This window comes from Amphiprion ocellaris, chromosome 15, assembly GCF_022539595.1.
Source record: "Amphiprion ocellaris isolate individual 3 ecotype Okinawa chromosome 15, ASM2253959v1, whole genome shotgun sequence".
In the NCBI taxonomy this organism is placed as follows: domain Eukaryota; kingdom Metazoa; phylum Chordata; class Actinopteri; family Pomacentridae; genus Amphiprion; species Amphiprion ocellaris.
Window position 1 is genome coordinate 24,543,328 of NC_072780.1, and position 24,312 is coordinate 24,567,639.

The 24,312-nt window shown below is 38.8% G+C and overlaps 1 protein-coding gene across 9 annotated transcripts in view; it reads right to left on the reverse strand.

The window, feature by feature from the left end:
• The window catches only part of phf14 (PHD finger protein 14), a 144,624-nt gene that overhangs the window by 59,232 nt on the left and 61,080 nt on the right, over positions 1-24,312 (reverse strand). For 6 of the 9 annotated variants that reach the window (XM_035952771.2, XM_035952769.2, XM_035952773.2 and 3 more), the window contains 2 exons: positions 15,276-15,338; positions 14,583-14,704 (listed from right to left, as the gene is read on the reverse strand). In XM_035952771.2, the coding sequence (XP_035808664.1) occupies positions 14,583-14,704; positions 15,276-15,338 (185 nt within the window). Of the gene's footprint in view, positions 1-10,599; positions 12,939-14,582; positions 14,705-15,275; positions 15,339-19,926; positions 23,684-24,312 lie in introns of those variants that run through there. The other 3 variants (XM_035952775.2, XM_055017688.1, XM_035952774.2) reach the window with 2 other exon arrangements.

Consider the following 24,312-nt stretch of genomic DNA (forward strand, 5'->3'; position numbering starts at 1 on the left):
ATTTAGAAATGGAAAGTGGGAAAAAATGTTATCTTTTTCAGCAAAATTGAGCTGACAGTTTCACACATTCACACTGAGAGATCGCCACCAAAACGTACATTGTACTGTTAGGGTCCAGTAACAACACAGTATTCAGACAGAAATCAGTTCGTTTAATGAGAGGAGTCATTTCCACAAGACACTCTCAGAATGTAATTCTAACTTTGACATGGTAATTTACACAACTGACCAAGAGTAATATACCTTATATTACCAGTGCTGATATTTGACAGGACAGGTTCCAAAATTGATTAAGCTACTGTAGTATTAGCTGTGCTGCACAATTCTAATTTTATAATAGCCTAATTGTGTTGGACAGTTGCCCAGTTTATCGTAGAATAGCAACAATAGTAATACCTGCTAGCCAACCAGCAGAGCAAGTATTTTTTTTAAAGACAATACCACGCACCAGATACACCCATTGTGTAGGGACTTGCAACTTAATGTCGCTGTTGTAGGAACATTTAAACATTTTTAGAAAATATTATCTTTTTGCTATCACACTTTATAGCAATAGCAATTATCTCTGTATACAGAAAATGCTTAGCCTAGCCTAATCAATCAGAAGGAAATTGTCAGGCTGTTTTCAAATTTATATTTCCCAAAATGCTAGACTGGTCTATTAAGGATTTGTTTTCTTATTCAGGTTTCACTTAGTAATTCCTCTACACAACACAGACTGAGATTTAAGTCTGAAATTTAAATGGACTGTTTGTCTCAGCTGCCAGCTGCAAAACAAATTACCTGCCAAAAACATTCTTATTGGCAATACATATATTTGTTTTAGATAACCTGAAACAGGTTAGAGACACTGTAATTCAGGTAACCAATTTCTCACTATCAACTGTACCAATAAGCCTTAACTTTAAAACCACCCCTCAAATATTATGTAGATCTGATTTGTTTGTATTTCTTCAAACCAATCATATTATCCGGGGCACAGCTAAGCGAAGGATTCGGTGTCCCTTCCAAACAGTGATGGGTGAAATTGTTACGGTGTAACATTTGCATGAAAGAAAAAACTGTCAGTGCTGCCTCAATGCATGATACAAACCTTCAGCAAAACGTGAAATTTTCAGTGAGGCAAGTTGATGCACAGATGTTGTTGATTTTGTAACTGGGACACACAGACAGTGGAAGGAGAGGAGGAAGCCAGCCGACAGGAGCAGCCAGTGGCAGGCTTTTACCACCCAGCCCCCATGCCCATCACCCCAACGAAAGACAGTGTGCACTATCAACAGTTAAGGAACACGACAAAGAGCTCAAGGCATTGACCCGGCCTCAAAAATCCCTATATCCTATTCCAATTGAACATTCACATGATTTGCAGGAACAAACTTGATCCACAGACGACAACCCTGCAACCTACTAATGTCAGGACACCCCTAGAGGTCCCATGTCCTTGAACCGAGCAAGAGGTCATTCAGTTCTCTTGGAATATTCATTGATAGAGATATGTTAATTCAGACGCTGAACACCTTTAGTCAGTATGACACATTGTCTGGATCTAGCCTCAATGCTTTTCTACAGTCTGTAGCTTCAACCAGATGATGGCCAGTTTGGACCCTTGTTGGCTGATCTGCGTAATGTAAACGGTGTTGTTCTCAGTCTCTTAACTGTCACAGTCACCTGCTACCTTCAGCTTTTATCTGCTCCCAACACTGCCCTTACACATCCAGCCACAGCAAGGTCCTTGATGTTATCAAAGCAATTTGGTCCTGCTTTAATCATTGAGAAAATTGAGCAGCCCTTCAATCTACACCACTCCCACACCCCTCCTCCCTTGTACTTTGAAAGCAGACCAAATCCAATCACTCATAAGAGGGGTTATTGATTGATGTAATCTTATTGGAGGTGAGGTGGTGGAGGGGACATGATTGATTGCTTTTGTCTGCTACATGTGTTGCTCTCGGTTGGCGATTCGTGTCCACTTTCATCTGTTTAATCTCTGCGTGAAGTTCTCACATCGCTCCTCTCCGGTGTCACCAAGCAGGGCTGACGTCCCACAAATTTAAGCTGGTTTTGTTTGATCTCATCCACCTCCTCAAAATCGCTATCAAATTCGTGTCTATGGTCTCATAAAGAGAAAGTGTCATTGCCTAAGGAACTTTAAAGAGTCTCCATTTATTCACATAGCCTCTGGAAATCTTCAGTGATGTGATCTTCACTACAACTAAATTAAATCACACAGAATAGGCCATAGATGACCCAATATTGAAATTGATCCAGCTGAGTAGAACAGAAAATTCTGAATCTAAATATGAGCTCTTCAGACTTGTAAATTAGCAATGTGATTCAAGCTATGTAAAGAGTTTTGGCAGAAATGCTTGATGTTTTGTGCTGGTCCACAATAAACCATATTAAAAACTGCAATTTTTTAATTCACATCTTGAAAAAGATGTCATATCATGCAATGGAACTTTATGTACATTTACTTTATTATCTGCGTTCTTCTCCTCAACTTTCTAGGTGCTATGTATCAGTTTATCTCATTTTTTTTGATGACTAACATGATATGTGTTGTTTGTATCTCTGCGGTTGTTTAACCTAGGTACTAAATGTTACATGCATACTGATTTTAGTAAAGAAAAAAGTTAATCAGGTTTCTTTCTATTCCTTAATGTTATTCTATGTTCTTCATACAAAGCCGTTGAGGAACTGGCAATTCTTCAAAACAAAGCATGCAACAAAACTGGAGAAAACAGGAAGAATCCAATTAAAACAAACCTATGCAACTTTTGCAAAGGCTATTTAGCCCTAACCCTGGCCCACCCTTGATACAGTAGCTCAATTATGACAATTAGTATACCATAATATTTATTATGGTCACTCAAATAACATGCTAGTGCATCTCAAAAAATTAGAACATCATTTAAAAAAAAAAAAAAGTTCTTTTGTTTTTGAAAATAAATTTAATTCTCAAAGGTAAACTTTCATTTATTTTCTATCCATTACACATGAAGTGAAATATTTCAAGGTTGTTTGTTTTAATTTTGATGATTGTGGCTCATACCTCATGAAAATCAGAAACCCATAATCTGAAATTATAAGAACATTTCCTAAGATCAATCAAAAAAGGACTTACAATACAGAAACATCCAGTTTCTAAAAAGTATCTTCATTTATACACTCAGCATGGGGCTTCATTAAATTTGAACTCCTGCATCAATGCAGCGTGGTGTGGAGGAGATCCACTTGACAAAACCCAATACAGGGTTCTACAGGGTTCAGATCATGTCAATCAGCTGGTCAATCAAGCACAGTAATTTAATGGTCAGCAAACCATTTGGTAGTAGTTATGGCCCTGTGTGCAGAGGCTAAGTCCTGCTGGAAAAGGAAATCTGCATCTCCATAAAGCTTGTCAGCAGATGGAAGCAGATGGAAATCTCTTGGTAGATGCTGTGTTAACTTTGGACTTAACAGAACACAGTGGACCAGCATCAGCAGATGACATGACACCCCAAATCATCAAAGACTGAAGAAACTTCACAGTGGATTTTGTCCCTCTTCACCCTTCCTTCAGACAGTAGGACACTGATTTCTAAATGAAATGCAAAACCCACTTTCATCTGAAAAGAGGACAACAGTCCAGTTCATTTTCTGATTAGCCCAGGCTGCTTAGCCCACTGCTTGTGAAGCTCTTTCAAGTTCTTAAATCAACTTTTCTTGACAAACCTCTGTAGTCTGTGGTCATCCCTGTTGATTGTGCACATTTTCCGATCACACTTGTCCTCTCGTGACAGCTTTATATTAATATGCTTCAATACAGCACTCTGCCAACAGCCAGAATTATCAGCAATGACCTTCTTGAGGGTGTCCATGATCGTCTTCTGGACAACTGTTAAATCAGCAGTCTTCCTCATGACTGTGTCTGCCTGTACTGAACTAGAGTTAGTAGATCCATAAAAAATAAATCAGACAATCCAATAAGCATGTCCACTTCACATAGTGACTGGCCATGTGTGTGGTAGTGCGTTACTTTTTTTTTTTTCCCGCAATGCCAAATAATGACAGTGGGAGAGTGTGCACGTCAATCCTCTGAAATCCAAACATTTTCTGGGTGTTTTTCACTTGTGTCACATTTTTATTCACTGTTTGCTAATTTTACTTTATATATGTACTGTACACTTTAGTGTTTGGTGCCTATAGAGAAACAGCACAACAATGGCCTAAAGTTGAGAGAAAAGAAGTGTTTAGTGCAGTATAACAGTTACAATGCATTAAACTAAATATACATATTTTGAATTCCTTTGATTATTCATTTCATAACAATTGAAAAAAAAGCAAAAACTCTGAAATCAACACATACAATACTTTTCCAAGTGCCCACAGGTATAACCAATACTGGAAACTAATGGTGGCGCTACATACTATTTTAGACATTCTTGATGTTTCCACTCTAGTCTTAAAAAGAAAGAATGCAGTTCAGCAGAATAGTTACAAATATTTGTCACGTCAGTGTTGGTTGCAGCTGAGTCAGTAATGACTCGTCTGTTGTACTCACAAGATCATTGAAAAAAATATCATAGGATCTGCTCCAAACTCTTATTTTTGTTGAACCTTTGAGGTGATTTTGATTAAATGCCATGATTTTAAATTTGGTAATTTTTTTGGGATGGAACTGCATGACAAGCATTATAAGTCAAGGACTATTAGATCAGGCTCTGATAATGGTGCCATTTTAGTGATTTTTTAAGAGACTTCAAAACTACTGGTGGGTTTTGGGGTTCCGTATTAAGAAAAAATTCATTCTCATTATAAATGATGCCTCAGTCTCGCTCAATGATTGCTTGAAGTTGTTGCAGCTTTGCTTCAGCTTTTTTCCCTCTTTAATTTATTTTGTTTTTTAGCATGCATTTTAACTTACTCTTTTAAAAACATTCCATAACGTATGTCTTTTGTTGCTGTCTTGTTCTTAAGAGGTGGCTAAACAAGCTGCACTTGCCTTTGAGTGTTGCAGCTCAAAGAGCTAATAACACTGTTTCCTTTTTGTCCAAAATAGGATAACCTTAACCATGACAAACATGTACCAATTATGCTGAAACAAGTTTTGTATACTAATGAATAAACACATTCTGTAGCATTGCTTGTTAAGATCATCTACTACAACCCAAAAATTATGGAATCACCAGTCTTGGAGGATGTTCCTTCAGTTGTTTAATGTTACAGAAAAAAAGCAGATCACAGACATACCACAAAACTGAAGTCATTTAAAATGGCAACTTTCTGGATTTAAGAAACACTAAAGGAAATCAAGAAAAAAAACTGTGGTAGTCAATAACAGTTGCTTTTGTACATCAAGCAGAGGGAAAAATTATGGAAACACTCAATTCTGAGGAAAAAATTATGGAATCACCTTGTAAATTTCCATTTCCAAAACTAACACCTGCATCAGATTAAATTGGCTCATTAGTCTGCAGTTAAAAAGGAGTTCACACCTTTGAGAGCTGTTGTACCAAGTTGACATGAATCATGGCTCCAACACCAGAGATATCAATTGAAACAAAGGAGAGGATTATCACATTTCTTAAAGAAGGTAAATCATCACAGAATGTTGCAAAAGATGTTGGTTGTTCACAGTCAGCTGTGTCTAAAATCTGGACCAAGTACAAACAACATGGGAAGGTTGTAAAAGGCAAGCATACTGGTAGACCAAGGAAGACATCAAAGCATCAAGACAGAAAGCATAAAGCAATATGTCTTGAAAACAGAAAATGCACAGCAAAACAAATATGGAACAAAAGGGCGGAAACTGCAGTCAATGTCTGTGACCAAACTGTAAAAAACAGATTAAAGGAAATGGGATTAAATACAGAAAAGCTAAATGAAAGCCATCACTAACACCTGAACAGAACAAAACAAGGTTACAATGGGCTATAAGGAAAAGCAATGGTGGACTGTGGATGACTGGATGAAAGTCATATTCAGTGATGAATCTGCTCTGGGCAAAGTGATGATGCTGGAGCTTTAGTTTGGTGCTGTTCCAATGAGATTTATGAAGATGACTGCATGAAGAAGACATGTAAATTTCCAGTCATTGATGATATGGGGCTGCATGTCAGGTAAAGGCCCTGGGGAGATGGCTGTCATCACATCTTCAATAAATGCACAAGTGTACATTGACATTTTGGACACTTTTCTTATTCCATCAATTGAAAGGATGTTTGGGGATGATGACATCATTTTTCAAGATGATAATGCATCATGCCATAGAGCAAAAACAATGAAAACTTTCCTTGAACAAAGACACATAAGGTCAATTAAATGGCCTGCAGATAGTCCGGATCTCCATCCAGTTGAAAATCTCTGGTGGAAATTGAAGAAAATTGTCCATGACAAGGCTCCAACCTGCAAAGCTGATCTGGCAACAGCAATCAGAGAAAGTTGGAGCCAGACTGATGAAGAAAACTGTTTGTCCCTCGTTAAGTCCATGCCTCAGAGACTGCAAGCTGTAAGAAAAGCCAGAGCCAGTGGTGCAACAAAGTAGTAGTGGTGTGTTGTAGTGTTTTTTTGTTTTTTTATTGTTCATGATTCCATAATTTTTTCCTCAGAATTGAGTGATTCCATAGTTTTTTCCCTCCACTTGATCTACAAAAGCAATTGTTATTGACTACCACAATTTTTTTTCTTGATTTATTTTAGTGTTTCTTAAATCCAGAAAGTTGCCATTTTAAATGACTTTAGTTTTGTGGCATGTCTATGATCTGCTTTTTTTTCTACAAAATTAAACAACTGCAGGAACATCCTCCAAGACTGGTGATTCCATAACTTCTGCCAGGGGTTGTATAAGCTACTGGCCCAACCCTGTAGCCCTGGGTGAACTCAGCATGGCTGTGTTTTGTTTTTCTTGAATTCAGCTGTTCATTGTTACAAGAGATAATTTCTTCTTTAAAATGCAACAAAGGCTTGTGTAAAATGTTAATATAGTAGCTAACATTTTGCTTGGATATTCTTAATAGCTTCACTGTGACTGAACCTCAAAAGGAGTACTATAGAAAAACAAAGATATAAAATCAGAATGACAGAAATTAACCAGGCTCATTAATAACAAGATGCAGAACTTGTAGGGGTATTGATGCTTGTTGCTTCCCAACTACTTTGTACCCAGTCATGGGTCCATGTATTGACAGTTGGGTCTGTGGCCTAAAAATGTCTTTTCTCTGCAACAACTCTAGTATTTGAGCTTGAATGGCTGAAGCAAGGTAGTGAATTTATCACAAGTGGGTAATGCAATTATGTTGGGGGCGACCACGTGACAAAAATCAATATGACACAAAGCACTCAGCCATCGACTCTCATTCATGACAAAGTGCACCACTGTCTTTCCATAGAAAGGAGTGGATTATTGTACTTGGTGAGCCTCCTACTTTTTGATCTACTGTTGGGTCACTGCAACATTATAAAAGAGCCATTGTTTTAGAAGAAGTAATGAATTGACTGCTAAGTCGTACCTATGGAAAAAGCCCAGTCAGAGCAGTTACCTTTATTAGCCTATCGGAACACAACTCATTCACAATTGGGAGAGGAAGGGAATAGGAGTAATCTCTACTACTCTGACCTGGTGCTTGGTTTGTGACTGAACTTTTTAATATTTTCCAGCAGGGGGCCTCAGTAAACTGGTTACCACACCAGAATAGAGTTCATCCTAACAACATAGAAGGACTCACCTCTGCAGGACAAACTCAAAACCTGTAGCATCTGACCTGGTCACAAATTTGCTGCAGAAATAGGCCTAGATTAGATAGCCAGTTCATATACAAGGCAGCCATAAGGTTCATGTTGAGGGTGTAATAATTAAAAATGAGAAGGAGGCAAATAGTGGAGTCAACAATGGTGGTGAAATAAACCAGTTAAGAGGGAGGACAAGGAAGAGCGAGTACCTCAGGGAGCATTTGAGTGGACCAACACAGTGTCTGAATCAGAGGGATGAAGAGACAGAGGAAGAAGCTTGGGAGTAATAGATTTTAGCTGCTTGGCCCTACTTCCCACACAGCCCCAGTCCCAACTCTTGTGTTGTCTTTTTAATAGGGGGAAAAAGGTGAAGTCAGCAAAAACAAAATGCCGCCATTAAATCATCTCTCCAGACGTAGTGTCAGAGCAGTAATGGAAAATGCACTCATCATCAGAAAGGTTACTGCTTTCCAGAACCTCCCTGCTCGCTTTTCTCTCTCTTTATCCCCCCCCCCTCCTTCCTGCATCTGAGCTTCACTCTCATCCTCTAACCAAAAACCAGCTATAGCCAAGTTGATCTCTGGTTTGCTGGTTGTTTTTACATCTTACAGTGACTGGGGCAGCTACAGGTTCACCATGGTGAGTTGGTTAGATCTCATAGAGGTTCCATGAATTGATCCTGCCACCATTATCAAAACCAAAACGTCTGTTTTCTTTCAGCTGTTGTGTAAAGAACAGAGGCTGCGCATCTCTTGATGCACTGAGCCCTTCTCTAACTACCTATGTATTTACTATATATACCATTATTGCATTACATTCACTCTGTTTCTTTCTGTGTCCTTTCTCCGAGTGTCCCTGGTCCCAGAGCTGGATGCTGGATGCTTCAGATGTGTGGCTGTGTTTTATGGTCCTTGTGTCCCACCCCCCACCTCTCTATCTCTACCCCTCTATCTGTATCCCTCTATCTCTACCTCTACCCCTCAATCTCTACCTCTCTACCTCTTCTGTCCCTCTCAACCCGCCCGGCCAGCAGGCAGATGGGTTCCCCCACATTAGAGCCAGGTTCTGCTCGAGGTTTTTTTCCCTGTTAAAAGGGTGTTTTCCTTGCCACTGTCGCCTTTTGGCTTGCTCTGGGGGTCAGGCATATGGGTTCTGTAAAGCGTCTCGAGACAATTTGACTGTAATTGGTGCTATATAAATAAAATTGAATTGAATTGAATTGAAATCCACCTCAAGTAAAAGTTTCTTTATTACGCTATGTTTAGAAATTTAATGGTAACTTTTTACACAACAGGGATGGCAGTATTGGTTTGTCTCAAATTATTTTATATCTCAAGAGCCACTAGCAATTTGACAAAAGTTACCATAGCTGCATCTTGTGCTGTCGAAGCCTATTGTTGAAACGTGCTTTGGGTCACTGTCCTTCAGGTTACTTTTACACTGACGTCATCCCCGAGCCCCTCCTAGATTACAGTCACACCAGGAAATATTGATTAATACCAGATGTATTGTGAGCACATAAGAAAGCAGAAAAACTGATAAATACATCTCAGATGTATGGGTATTTTTTATACTATCAAAGAGAAAAAAGTTATATTTATTGTATGTACAAAATTTAATTGGAGATATAAGCGTCAGACTGCAATTAACTGTTTAAGCACAGTTTTGTTTCAAAGACGATGAAGGCATTTTTTACATTCTGGCCATCCCACTTCTTTCCAACCACAAAGGTTCTGGTTCTAGGACTAGCTCTGTTCTGGGTAAGTGGAACTTGGATGGCACCTTGACAATCAACCTGTATTTCAATAAATTTGCAGCAGAACTGCTGCACTACCATAACAAGAGACAAATGTAGCTCAGGGAAAACTAAACAAGATCCTGAAATTGTTTACCTTCTAGCTTTTAGCATCTTATTGTAAGTATTTACTTCAGCCCGATTGCGATATGAGTCAGTTATGCATATTGCTCATAAGTAGACAAGATGTGCAGATGGGTGGTAGGTAATTTGTTTGTATTCTGCAGACCTTCATCATTGTTTTTCATTTTTAAGCAAGATATGCTCACTGATCGTGTAATGGTTTGTGCTTCGGGTCCTCTGGGACTCCAATTGTTAGCAAAATGCTTCAAATGTACATTTGCAGTCTTTTTGTTGATGGAAATGCTCGCCTAGGAACACTTCTGCCAAGCACCAACCTCAGCCACGTATCTGTCTTATGCAGATTTCTCATTAAGTAATGCTTCCTAAAAATAAAAATACTAAAATGCCACGAAATTTACTGAGCACAATCATGCTCCTCAGTTGGTGCTAGTTTTAGTGTTGTTTTCAGTGGCCTTTTTTTTTTTTGACTTGTTGCCAACATATGACGGCTAATTGTTTATTTTCTTATTACTCATCTGCCAACAAAAAGCCCTATTGCATGTATCCACAATATGCAAATTGAAGATATATTAGGTGCCTTAATAATGTGCATGTAGTTCACAAAACATGCAAAAATTACATTATTAGTACCACTCAATGCTTTATTGGTTTCTTTGGGCTGTTGGCTTTATTGTCCCATGCTCTAGGGGCTTTTAAAATGCTCTGGTTCTATACACTATAGTTTGAACACTATAAAGGAAAATATCAATATACTGAGAATCAGCAGCTACAATATACATTTTTACATGTGACTGCAATAAAAGAATCCAGCAGATCTGTTGAGACTTCACATTCACTATGTGGGCTGAGAAGCAACATTTCGTCTGAGCCACCCCCTATGCAACAAGAAGGCCACTTCCCAGGTGATAAATCACAGATGACAGAGGGTATTACACGCACAAATGGACCGCCGATGCCATACCTTTAGAACAATTAATTAGCTGTCTGACACTCATTTATCACTGCAGCAATAAGGTGAAAAAGTCAAGAGTTTATTAAAGCTCCGCTTAATTTTCAAGAGCTATAGGCCAGAGGCTGAGAAACTTCACATACACAACAGCAGCAACATTCACATTCTTACTTCAAACAGGATCATAGCAATACAGAACGCAATTTATAAGAAATATTCCCTTAAAAGCATATCTGTAAACAAATGTAAACAAATATTTGGCAAAAAAAAAATCTGGTTATTGGTTCATGATCACATCACAAATCAGAGTTCAACTCTGTTCACAACACAAGCTTATGATATACGTATAATCAAGTACGTAGGCACAAAATGAAAAGACATAATTTGACCTCTTCAATAAATACTGTACACATCATCACACTACATAGCTACCCGGCATTCAAATTTTTACAAGACCACATCACCTATATTCAGTTATAATCTATTGTACAGATCTGGGTAAATACATATAACCATGCACTGTAGAACTGACGCGTAGTCTTTGAGACTGACTGTAAGTGAAAGGAGAGGACTGTCAGGTGTCAACAAGTCATTCCTCACCTAAATCTTATCGCTAAAGACAATTAAGTGTGGTGATACTTCTTGGCACACCAAAGAGAGCAAAAAGCATGAAACTGCATTGGTCTGACTGTTCCCAAAATCATGCATATAGGGCCTTGGATAGGCAACAGAGTGACATATGAGGGCAGAATATGACACTTGTCACAAGGCCTGACAGTAGAGCAAGCAGCTGTTGTTTTGACAGCACTACGGTCCACCAGGGACATGGAGATGAAGCTGGGTTTCTTTCTGATGATGAGTCAGCTTAACTGTCACTTCAGGATATGAGGACAAAGGAAGACTTCTAAATAGCTAAGGACGCTAAAGACATTTGGACTATTTAGGTACTATTACTGATAACTACACTAGTTTGGACTACAAATACTTTATGCTAGCATTACTTTATCGCTTTACTTGATACACTAGAAACAGTTGGCATTTCTGATACACAACAATGACTTTTCTTAATACTTCTGGCTTTCTGTATACCTTAAAAAAAACACAACACTCAAGTCTGGGAAAGCCTGGGTTGAACTATATCTGTAATTAACCAAATTTACACTGAAATGCTCAGGGTGATTGAGTGGCAGATGACTTCAGTCAATAACACCGATTAGTACTGATGAGAAGTCATACAGGGAAGTCAAAAGTGCAGAGCACTAGTTGAGAACCAAAGAAAAGAGAGTCTGACAATCTACAAGAACTGCTATATATGTTAACTGCAGGTGAGTACCTAGAGGCATAGAAAGGAATATCTGGGATGGAGTACAAAGCTAGAAGATGCAAAAATCAACTGTTGCAAAAGGTGAATCAGGTTTAAAGCATGCTCAGCTTTTGGTTGTGCTCCCACAGTGCAAGTATTTCCTACAGGGTGAAAGCGTCAAATACAAAAGCCATGTGAGAGTTCAGAAGGCTTGCCAGCTTTCAACAAATTTTTCCGTCTCAACAGCCCGATTTGAATAAAATCTTAAAGACTCCATGAAATGGGAACTTGGGCTTCCAAGAAAGCTGATTTTTTTTTTTGTGGAAAACAGACCAATTTCAGTGGTGTTCATGTTTTATTAGATGATATACTGGTAATCAAGAATTTCAAACAAAGCAACCTTGTCCACCTTGCCTGTCATATCAAATTAAAACTTTTTGGACCCCATATCTGACAAATGCTTCAATGTCTAATATCCATAACATTTTGTTTGTAAAGGAAATAAAGCATGTTAAAGAAGTAATGAAACAATTTCATGGGATCTTTAAAGTTACCGGGACTCAAATATCTCACAAATGAAATTTGCTTCTATCAACTGGCTCAATGGCTAGCTCCTAAGTCAGTCTCTATTAATTTTTGTTTAACTCTTTGAGTTCACCACCTGAGTAGCCCAAGAGAGATGTTGTAGTATCTTGCCAAAATACATGAATTGTATAATACACAAATATTTCTTACTTGGTCAAAACTTGCATTGAGACAACTGTATTCACAGCTAACCACATAAGCAATCAACCAAGTTACTGGTAGTGTCTAAGAGCAGGTAAGAGTCCAACACTATTAACAATCACACTGGCTTCTATCAGCTTCAGCAGTTAGGGTTCCAAGTTTTAGATTCAGACAGTTCTGCTCAATTTTCGTTGGACAGTTGCTGGTCCAGTTTGGATCAGAGGTGGTTGTGGGATGGCATGACGGTCTTGTTCTTCAGCCTGACTCGAGCGCCATTCTTCAAACGCCTCAATTTGTCTCTGTCTCTAAGCCAACGGTCATCTGTCCCGTGTTTTTATGGGAGGTGAGGTGGCTGCCCCGGCTCTCACAACCTGTGCAATGCAAAGATAGAAAGAGTCAGGGCAGCACACCTCACACCCGGACTAGTAACCCTTAAAATTCAAACGCTGCCTCAGGAGCACGATAAATCAAACACAAACATGGGCAAAGTATCATTTTTAAAAAGCAGTACAAATGTCACTGCATTTCTGTTAATGAAAAATCTACATATTTTTGTGTGTAGATCTTACTCTGCACTGATTTTTTTTCTTTATGCTTCCTATTAACAAAAACTACTCATGGAGTAGTGCACAAGAAAAACACATTTAAAGGGTAACTTCCTAGATGAAAGTCAGCATTAAAAATGGCCTAGAAAAGCCTACATGCACAAAGTCAGTTGACATTATCCAGACAAAAACAGTAGAGAACAGCGGGTAGCGAAATGACTTACCTTACATCATCATTTAGCTAGGTTTGTCTTTTTAAGAATGCATTCATAAAAAAAAAAATAAAAGTGTGTATACTTGGCCATTTGTGCTACCCACATTTTTTTTTTTTTTTAAATGGCAAAGGTAGTTGAATGCACCACTGGCATTTAAAGCAGAGACACAGAAAAGAAGCAAATCCTCACATCAGGGAAGCTGAAACTATAAAATATTCTATATTTTTGCTTAAAATAACTTCAATAATTATCCAGTTATTGAAAGAGTTGTCATTTTATTTGCGGTTGACTAAATATCTTTTACGCTCTAGTGGGTTTATGATTTTTAAATTGACACATATAAATTAAATGTTGAGTTCAGTGACAGCAGTTTAACAATGACAGAAAAACAGGAAAGTAGATGGGAATTTCTTCAAAAATAATTTTAGCATTTCTTAAAAACGAAAAAAGCTTGCAAGCTTGAAGAACAACGGTGGGCATGGTATTGTTGTAGTAATGGAAGTAGTGCTGCAAAATGCATTTTTCTGAATTCATCAAGAGACAAAAAAAAAAAATGTTTACTTCAACAACAAATAAACTCTGGAGCGGACAAGGCCAGATGCTGAATGGAATGGAAATGAGTGACAAAACAAGGAATACAAAGGAATAAATGCCTATTGTACAAACAAGCCTTCAAAAAAAAAAAAGGCTGAAAATTTCCATTCTACCAGTTGAAACTAGCCAAAATTTATTTCAAAATAAATAACTTATAAGCTGGTTAAAGTAGGAATAAGATGGTGAAAGTTTTAAAAAGGCAATAACAAATTCAGGAAGGAAATTCTGTTGAGTGAGAAGTCTGATGAAAATAGAGGCAACTTTTAGGAAAGAAGTTCATCATATGACAATGTGCTGACAAGGTGCCTGCTGTAATCTACATTACTACATTTCTATTTTTTTTGCACAGAATTCCAATGGCAAGAAGAATCCTGTTTATTAGATGCCTGACACCTGAAATCCCAAGAACGGAGTGAAATAAATTGTGGTATTCATTATGCCCTAATCAACTGTGCAAATACATGTGGCAGGTCAATATAGGGGGCCTATGCAGAAGATACCATCAGCCCCTTGATTCTGCAGAGCCCAGGCGGCCAGAGCCTAATGAAGACTGAACTTTAATCATCAGGAGGATATGGCTGCCTCAGAATGCACGCTCGTATGCAGCCTGTGCACATGTGCATGCACGCACGCACGCACACACACACACACACACCCTCACCTCACAAGGTTTTCATTGTCGCCAGGTCCTTTGCAGGTTGTGCACTCAGTCCTTGTGTCATCTGCCTTGGGTTTTTTCTGCACTGCAGACTGGCGCTGTCGACGTTCCCTTGGTAGTGGTTCCTATGGAAACATGGCTGATTAGAGATGAGAGTTGTATAGTTTCTAGCTATATAGGTCTAGCCCTGACGTAAAAAGGAACAAAACCTTAAACTGGAGAGAGACGGGAAGTACACTAGAGCCTTTTTTTTTTGTAAATATACAATATACAAATAATTACAGCTAGGCCAGTACATACATACATTTTGTTCTGTGTGTAATTGTCATAGAATTTTAGCATCCTTCAGGTTAGTTTGTCTGCTTTTCAAAGGTGTGGTGTATAGTAGGTGTCACTGTTTTCTGCCACCGTCTCTTTCGGATTTTACCATTGGTGAGCACCAAAGTCCAAATTTAAAAATCTTCATTTAAGTAACTTTAGAGGAAACATTTTAATGATTATTCAGTTTTCTTCAAAGCGTGAGATACTGACCAATATGAACAAGGTAAAACTTGTAAACCTAGATTACTGAATCATGCAAACTGTGTCAACAAAGCAAATAACAACGGAGTAGAAGGGCAGCGGTGAGGGTGATGTCAGCAGTATGGAAGCTGGAACAATAGCAGTGGTTTGGTGCAGTAGAGCGAAGTGACGAACCTCAATTTTATCTTCTCTGTCTTCACAAATTGGAACTCGCTTCCTCTTCTGCCCTCTGGTTCTCTTTGAAACACAAATATTTGCCTCAATTAACACAATTACTGTTAGTTCATACAGGCAAATGCAATGCAAGATAACGTCACAAAAGAAAAATACAACAAAAACAAAAACCTTAAGGAAATAGGAAAAAAAAGAAATAAATGCAACTGAATAATTGTATTCATAATCTGTTTACAGTTTTCTTTTAGGACCTCCAACATTATGTTTTATGGTGTCATTTTAAAATGACTGTAGCCAATCTTGAATACTGGCCGACAAATTTGCAACTTATGAATAAAAGAAACACAAATACACCTTCTTTTACATTACAAAATCCATATAATGGTTATACAAAATTAAATGTTAGGTTATTATTTTAGTAACCACAATTTTGTAAAATATCTGGTTCTGAAGAAGGAATCAATTGTTGTTTTGTAAGTTGTTCTGAAAAAGATGGTAAAATATGGATGAAGTTTGCAGTATGACCTCTGCTCTATAAAATGAATATATGAAATAAATGAAATTATACATTATTTATCTTTGCCTTACAACTGATGCACACACCTGCTGTCTGTATCCATATTTTTTTTAGTCTGCCTCCAGTTAGTTGGAATAGCTAAAACAAACTTTCCTCCGAAATGACACAAACAAGTCACAATTAACAACAGTAGGACATTGCAGTCAATATGTTAATGTTTTGGTATTTTGTTATATTTTATATTTGGATTTTTGCTAAAAAACAAACAAACAAAAAAACAGTTGTTGAGAAAATGCAGTTTCTAAATCAATGGTCCTGGTAATTTCTACCAAGTTTTAGAGCATTCTGATTCAGCTTATGCAGTAGTTCTCTAGCCACTTAGTCAATTGCAAGACATGGCTAAAACCAAACAGCTTAATGAGCTTGAGTTGGAACCAACATGTAAAGGCAGACACTCCAGCAGACATGACACAAGGCTCGTCTGTATGGACTAAGAAGAGCATCATTCCTCCAAGATAGACAAAAACCTTGCCTTTGCAAACACTGCCAAAAGAAAGGAGAAGCTATCAAATTCAAGAACACCATCATCACGGTTAAGCATGGTAGTGAGAATGCAATGCTTTGGGGATGTTTTTCAGATGGGCCAGGCAGCCTTGTTAAAGTAAACAGCATCAAGAGAAAAGAGAGCTATATTATGATTCTGATGAAAAGCATCAGGCAGTCTGTAAAAAAAAATGACCATGGGAAGTATTAGACCTTCAACAAGACAATGGTCTAAAACATAAAGCCAAAGTGATCATGAAATGAAAACAGAGGACCACAGCAACATGTTGGAGGGTCTCAGCTAGAGTCCAGTCCTGAATCCTATCCAAAATCTGTGGAGAAACTGATAAGTGAATGTTTCCAAGGAAGACTTTCAACCTAAAAGACCAAGAGATTGTCACAAAGAGGAACGGAACATAATCCCAGTGGTGACATGCAGAAAGATGATAATGGCAGTTATACAAAATGTTTGATAGTATGAATACTGTGACAAATAAAGGCTTTACACTTGCCTATTGGGCATGAATGACTTTGGACTTTTTTTTTTTTTTTTTTTTTTACATTTTAACAAAAAACATTCAAATAGTCTAAATTTATCTTTAACATCTCTATCACAAAGTTTTACTTTTTTGTGTCACGTTGAAACGGGAAGTGTTGCAGTTTGGTTGAGCACATTATCCTGCAGGGCCAGAATCCTGCATTCAAGGAGTGCTAAATGACAAATGATGTGACAGCAATCTTGCACTCTGTCACCAGGGACTGTGCTTGGTCTGGAAGTATATTTAGCTGGATATTACGTATCAAAGTAACATCTACATTAATGCCAGGACTCAAGGATATCCAGCACAATATTGCATTGTAACAACATGATCAATGCTGTACACTTGTCAATGGGTTTTATATATATATATAAATATATATATATATATATATATATATAAATAAATACACACACATACACAAATTAAAGGATAAACCAACATAGTACTAACTTAGTAAGGTGTTGGACCAGTCCCAGTGGATTGGTGACATGCTCTGGCGCTCTACTCAAAGGACAGACCAGATGGACCACCATTTGATATTTGTTTATTTCATTATTTATATACTTATTTAAATCTATTTATATTTTTGTTCATTATTTACTTAAATTTTTCATTGCGTCACCGTAAAACGTCAGTATGTCACTGCATGCGTAGCCATTCCGCAACGTTGGCGCACCATAAACATGCAAGTGCCGTTCCTGACTTTGCAAGCCTACACTGCGATCCAGAAACAAATAATCTGTTAGTAGCTACCTGTCTTCTTAGTAGTGGTGTGTTACCATTAGCTTAGTTACTTAGCCTCGACTACATTTGCATCAACTACATAGCGGTTAATCAAACGCAATAAGCTGATAATATCTATGTTTATCTTTATAGATGGTTTTAAGGCTAATTGCAAGGCAGAGGTCAGCTCACAGTTGTACCGGATTTCAGCTGAAGGCTGCTGTTCTGTCCAAACTGTCATGAGACATCGACATTTTCATTGTGATATACCCACTACTGTTGTTAGCTTTTGTTTCAATAAATTGTGTGAGATGAGGAAATCACTATTGCATGCTTCTACTTAAATGCCCTACTTTCATGATATATTAAAAACTTTTTAGATTTTCCATAAATTTCACCTGAAAGATGAATAACTTTTTGTGAGCAGTGTATGTATACACATTGTTTAAGCACACTTCAGTAATGTATCTGCTGCAGTAGTGCAGTTTATCTATCTAGCTTGGTATGACAGTAAAAACAACAACAACAAAAAAACTACATATGTTGCTGATATGTTTCAGACTGAAATCTGCTTGAAAAGCACAACCGATTATCTGTCAAAATGTGTGCAACAGAAGTGTGCACTGAACACTGAATGAAGTCTCTGTAGATTATAGACAAAACTTGCATCTTTTATCACAAATGTATTTTTATTCACCCAAAGCGCAAGAGTAAAATACAAGTGAACTTAAATAGCTAAGAAGGAAAAGAATTTACAAAAAATCATTTTTTTCTAAAAAGGCAGAGGTAGCGGACAATGCAGTTTATTTCTGTGACAGTTGCTCCAGCACCGACACCATGCATCCCATCAGTCTAATCAAAGTGTTTGAATTTCCATCCGTCCTCTGGATGTTCTGGAGCATGGCAGTGGCCAGGTCTTGGTGTCTTCTGATCTGTTCCAAGAACCGTTTCTCTGACCTCCCCAGATACTCCAGCAGATCCACAGTAGCATCCCACTGCCTTTTTCCTGCATAAAAGCACCCAAAACCATAGTAGTTGTCACTAATTATTTTCTATATTCATGAACACAGTTAACTGAAAATAAATGTTGTATTTTGTGATTTTAGGATTAATTAAAAGATAATGTGTTGATCCTGTTGATGTCTGTACAGTCTAATCAGATCTTACTTGATTTGGTCTGTTGAGCGGAGGACGGCGTGGATGAGCTGCAGGACAGGACCGGTGAGCTGCAGAGTAGCGGTCCTGGTAACTGGACCTCATCATCCAAGGCCGACAACTAAATAAAATGAACAAGAAATGTTGTTGATAGCATCTGTAATTTAAAACAATTTTCTCCATTAATTAATTAATTTGTCCATACAATGTTATAAAATGTTACAAAAAATACCTGTAATAATTTCCAACAGTGCTAAATGCCTTGTTTTATTTGAGCAACTAAAAACCATCAAATAAATCTGTGTATACCAAATGAATGCACTGAATTTCCACATCTGCAAAGCAAAAAAAATACAGAACAATCAACATTATCCTTTGAAATTATAAACATAGCTGCATGTTACCAGTACTCTTTACTTCATTGTGTTAATTTGATAATTTGAACCAGTTTTAGACTCGCATTAATGATAATGTTAACAGTTTATTGGTTCTTCAAGGGAAATTTAAATTACTATATAGTTCAGTAATATGATGAAATGGACCATTGTGTAACGTGGGAGGTTTTGAACACAGGTCTTGTAATGAAATATTGCTGCTGCTTTTCTCAAGTTTTATAAGACGTTGTTTCATAGCTTGTTAGCTTAGCAGCGGCTAACTGGTTAGCAAACAATAGGCAACCTCTGATCACTGATCCTGTGTCCGGACCACGTCAGCTGGCGTAACGTGGGACTGTTGTAGGAGGCATATTCATAATAGGCTAACAGCAGGGAGTTTGAGAAATAAAACTTACCAGGATCAGGATCAGTGGTCTGTATGGCGGACTGCATCAACTCCAGCACGGCTGTTGCCTTCAGGGCCCTGGTTTGAATCACGGAATGCAGCCGGTCAAAATGTGGGCTCTTTTTGGGTGACAACTGCTGCGTCCAAGCTCCCTTTTCTAGTCTGTGTAGTCATTTTTGAGCTTTTTAAATTTGTTGAGGAGTTAGTCGAGGCTCCACTCGTACCGGCTGCAGCCATCTCCTGCTGGATCGTTTTGAACACCGGCGTGGTCCGAGACGCTCCCTCTAACTTTGACTGCATTTCATATGAAGACCACAGTGCTAATGTAATGAAGGCCAGCTTCATTACCTATATGGAGTTCACATTCAAGATACAATAGGACACAAGACAATGACTGTTTTTATGGGTTTAATGAGTGTGGTTTTGAGGCTGGCATGTGCAGGCATGTGCTGTTTGGTGGCTTCTCCTTGCAACATTGGGTGAAAACCCTGGTGAGGCCGACAAGAAAGAAAATAACAGTTTTAGTACAATGATTAAGTGACTGGACTTAATTTATAACTGAATGCCTGTTGAAGTGGGTATGGGGCATTATTTTAAGAATGTATAAATTGAAAAGTTTGGCATGACTCACCTCTCTTTTGTCACCGCAAGTGTTCCAGCTAAAAGAGTTCCCATGTGCTGGAACATCTTTATAAAGGTTCCGGGAGGAACCAAGTGTAGGTGAGGAAAGGGTTAGAAGAAATCTCTTCAGGTGATAAAATAAATATATTGCGTGATGAGGATGTTGGTAGTCATTTTTAGGAAATGGATATCCAATTTTAATGTTTGTTATCATAGTTAAAATTAAAGCTATATTGTATTTTTCTGAAATTCTTGTGTTTGATTATTTTGGATAACCTTTAACAACTGGCAGTTGAGTGAGAGCGGGGAGAGAGGAAAGGAGTGCCACAACACACCAGTTAACCACCTTTGCCGTTTGTGTTCTTTTAATGTCAATGTTGGTGAAGAAACGCCAGGTTGACTTGCATCGTATCTCGCCCCAAGCCTCCTGTTTTATCCAACCGCAAAACGGTCATCCTAACAGCTAGGAAGCACTGGGTCTCCTCCTCAGACCGCTGCTGCTTGGATTTGGTGTCTATATTTACCGGTTTTCAGAACACAGCCACCAAACACTAATACTACTACTACTACTCGCTCGGCTGTTTAAAAATGGTGGTTCTGTGTTTTCACCGTTGATCGTCGGTCACCGTAACCCAGCCCGTGACATACTCTGTTCTCAACTCTGGCCCAGCAACAAGTTGGTGCCCAAAAAGCTCCAGTTTTTGGAGCCTGAAGCCGGTGCTCAGCTGATGGAAACACAAAAAAACGATGCCAAGTCAGGCACTGGCTCCAAACTCAAACTGGAACCAGCTCTATCGAAAAGGGGGTAAAGTGACTCCCTCATGCCCCATAGATTGGGGGCTTTGAAATTTTGCCCCATACACCTTAATCAAAGTCTGACTTCTGTTTCCCAAATTGAAATCCCACTTGCATAGTCATCATTTTAAGAGTAATTATGAAGTCATCCATGCTGTTGAAGAGTATCTGGAGGCTCAAGATGTGACCTTCTTCTGCAAAAGTATAGTAAAGTTTGAACATCAGTGTACCAAGTGCATTGAAGTGAAAGGAAACGATGTTGAAAAATAATGCATGTTTTTGGTGAGGCTGAGAAGTACCCTCTATGTCAGCACAATGCCCCCCACATTATAACAACGCCCCTCACTGTGGGACACTACTTCCTAACCACTAGTCTCCTCACAAACTACACATTAAGGCAACTTGACTCACAGCACCAATAATATTTACCACATAGTCATGCTGTGACAATGAAAATGACTGCTGAACATGCCAGAACACCGATCACATTCTTTCTGTGCAAGGGAAAACAGCACTGGATGGACACAGGACAATACCCATCTACTTCACAGGCCTGAAATGTGATCCCTTCTTACAGGTGGCTTAATACAGCATGAAAGGAAATACAAATCAAACATCTCCTTCTTGTTGCCAGCCAGCGAGTGTCTGATGCTGGGGAAGGTTTAAATGGGAAGAAAAATCGACAACATATTTAAACAGATTGTGAAAACAATTCCATCTGTCGCCTTTGGCTCACCACTACTCACCAGATGGAGCACTTATCATTAAGACTGCTAACTCCAAGAATGCTGCCAATTGGCTCCTTCAGACCTCCATTTCTCCTGCAACTGCAGCGTCAAACAAAAGGCCAAAAATTTTTCAATAATTTCTGTTTTAAAATACTGCCGGTAAAGCAATCTATAAGGCCAGGGAGAACAGAGTGAAGTTCAGTAGCTGGATCAGCTAAAAAACACTCAGTACAGCAAAGCTAATCTCAGGCTCTGCTCAGGTGAAGAAATTAAAGCTGTGGGCAGTTTATAAGTCCCAGGCAAAATCAATCTTTTAATTAAGTACATCAGTGCATCTTTAACAAGCATGAATCATTTCACACAGGATTAAAGAAATTAACAGAGCATAAGAAGTGGTAATAACAAGACATATTAACTTAATTTCACAATTTTCGGCTGATTAATGGCATATGTTTATGTGTAAGGTTTTAATGTTAGCACTGTGGTGAGTTGCCAGCAGCAGCAAACCATATCCCATTAGTGGGAGTATTTTATCACCACCTTCAGTTAGCCTCTTGAATCCCTTGACATTTCTCCTTAATATGCTTTAAGGGTACAAAATAGGGATATCATTGCATCAAATTAAAACATATACCCTGTAAAACTATTCCCTCCCTTTTACTTTTCTATATCTTGTTTTGAACAACTAACAACAGCCGAAGAAATTAGGAGAATCCTATACGGCAAGGTGTCAATTTAAATAAAGTCTGGCAATATTTGCTCTGTATGAACTATGTAACTCTAACAGGATTGAGCTCTACTGCATGTATTCTCTGAGGTAACACACAAGCACCTGTCTGTACAACCTGTGGTGTATTTACATTTCAAACCTGCTGACAGAACAAACTAGCTACAGGAAATTCTGGTTGCGTCCAACGCTACAGAGCCAGTGTGTGTTCATGAACTGCCCTTGCATTAAGCTTAGTTTGAACTAGTTTTTCACAGTCTCGATTTTAAGTTGGGCAGTGTTAAATCAGACAAACTGTAGAATGGAGCATTAATTACTCCGCCAAGGAATACAGCAGAGTTCAGTGACAATCGGTGTACATTTGTCTGTTTGTCTGTCTTTCTGTGTGCAACGTTACTCAAAAACGGAATAACAGATTTGGATGAAATTTTCAGGGAAGGTCCAAAATGACACAAGGACCACCTGATTAGATTTTGGCAGTGATGCGGCTTATAGTCTTGATTCATGGATTTTTAAAAAGATTTCTGTATCATTGCGAGACAGCGTCACGGCGGGACTGTAACTATGACGACAAGTGAACACTATGTCAGCTGTCTACTGACGATCACGATTGCGATCCTACTACAAATCCACCGCTTATTGGGACTTATCCGTCGGAAATCATACAATGACTGAGCAGCCTTGGCGGCATACTGCACTCTCTGAGTGCTTTGTTGGTTTACAACTGCGACATTCCGTACATGCGAAATTAAACAGGGCTCACAGGCTGACATTAAAAGGTTTTCCTCCAGCAGACACTACCTACTACAAACTGTGAATAGCAGCATCATCTCTCTGCTTCATCAAGGTACCACTGAACTATGCTAGCCCATTTGGCCAAAGGTAAGAGTGTATGTGCAAGCACACACAGTATGCTCTTCCCTGACATATGAACACACAGAAACACATACAGACACACACTCACACACATATGCGCACGTGCATGCGCACGCACGCACACACACACAAAGCCAGCAGGAGGTCGATTAAACAGTCTTGATAAATTGAAACATGGCCTTAGAGAAGTGCCAGCGCTTGGGTGCCCTGCTAAAAGCATTAAAAATGCAAAGCATGGTCCTTTTAGCAGCTGCCATTGCACGCCTTGCATTTGAAGATAAATGCTGCACTGAAGTGCTTCACCCAAGCGGCTGTGGCTGCGAGAAAAATCAGAAGGCTGCTTAATCCCTGAGAGCTCCAGCAGGGTCCTCGGCAGATGTCTAGGCCCAGGGTTTCCAAACCTGAACAGAAAAACACATTAACCCAGACTGCCACTGTGCTCCAACACTCCACTATTTCCCAGACAGATAGAGTGCAGAGTGCGGAGAAGTGGCTGAGACACCCTCCTTTTCTTTGTTCCTTTGTCTGTTTGTAACAGAGACTGCAGTCAGTGGTATTGGCTGTTCTATGAGTATCTATGGTCACAAGAGGAAAATTCCCTAGAGTCCTAGGTGAGAGGCACTGGGTTACATACTGACAGTGGGAAGACAAAAGGGTAGTAAAAGACACCATGCCATCCCTCTGCCACCAAGCTGTCAGATATCAATCTGGAGCGTTTCTTGAGGGAATGGATAGGCAGCTCTGTATCGAATCAGAATCAGAGCATGGCCACCTCAGATAAGTAGGGTCCAGTGAGAGGTGGAGGGATGTTTCTGTTCTCACTCACAGCTGACACAAAATGTTACACCACAAGCTGATACAGTCCACAAAATGCTGCTGTTTTATGGCCAAAGACAATAAGTAGCAATGAAACAGCCACATAAGTTATGGAAACAGTAGTTTCATTTTGCTAACCCAGCCTGTAGAACACAATGGTCTGGGTGAATTCCCCTCTAAGGGTAAAACACTCTGGATTGTTAGTATTTCTTTA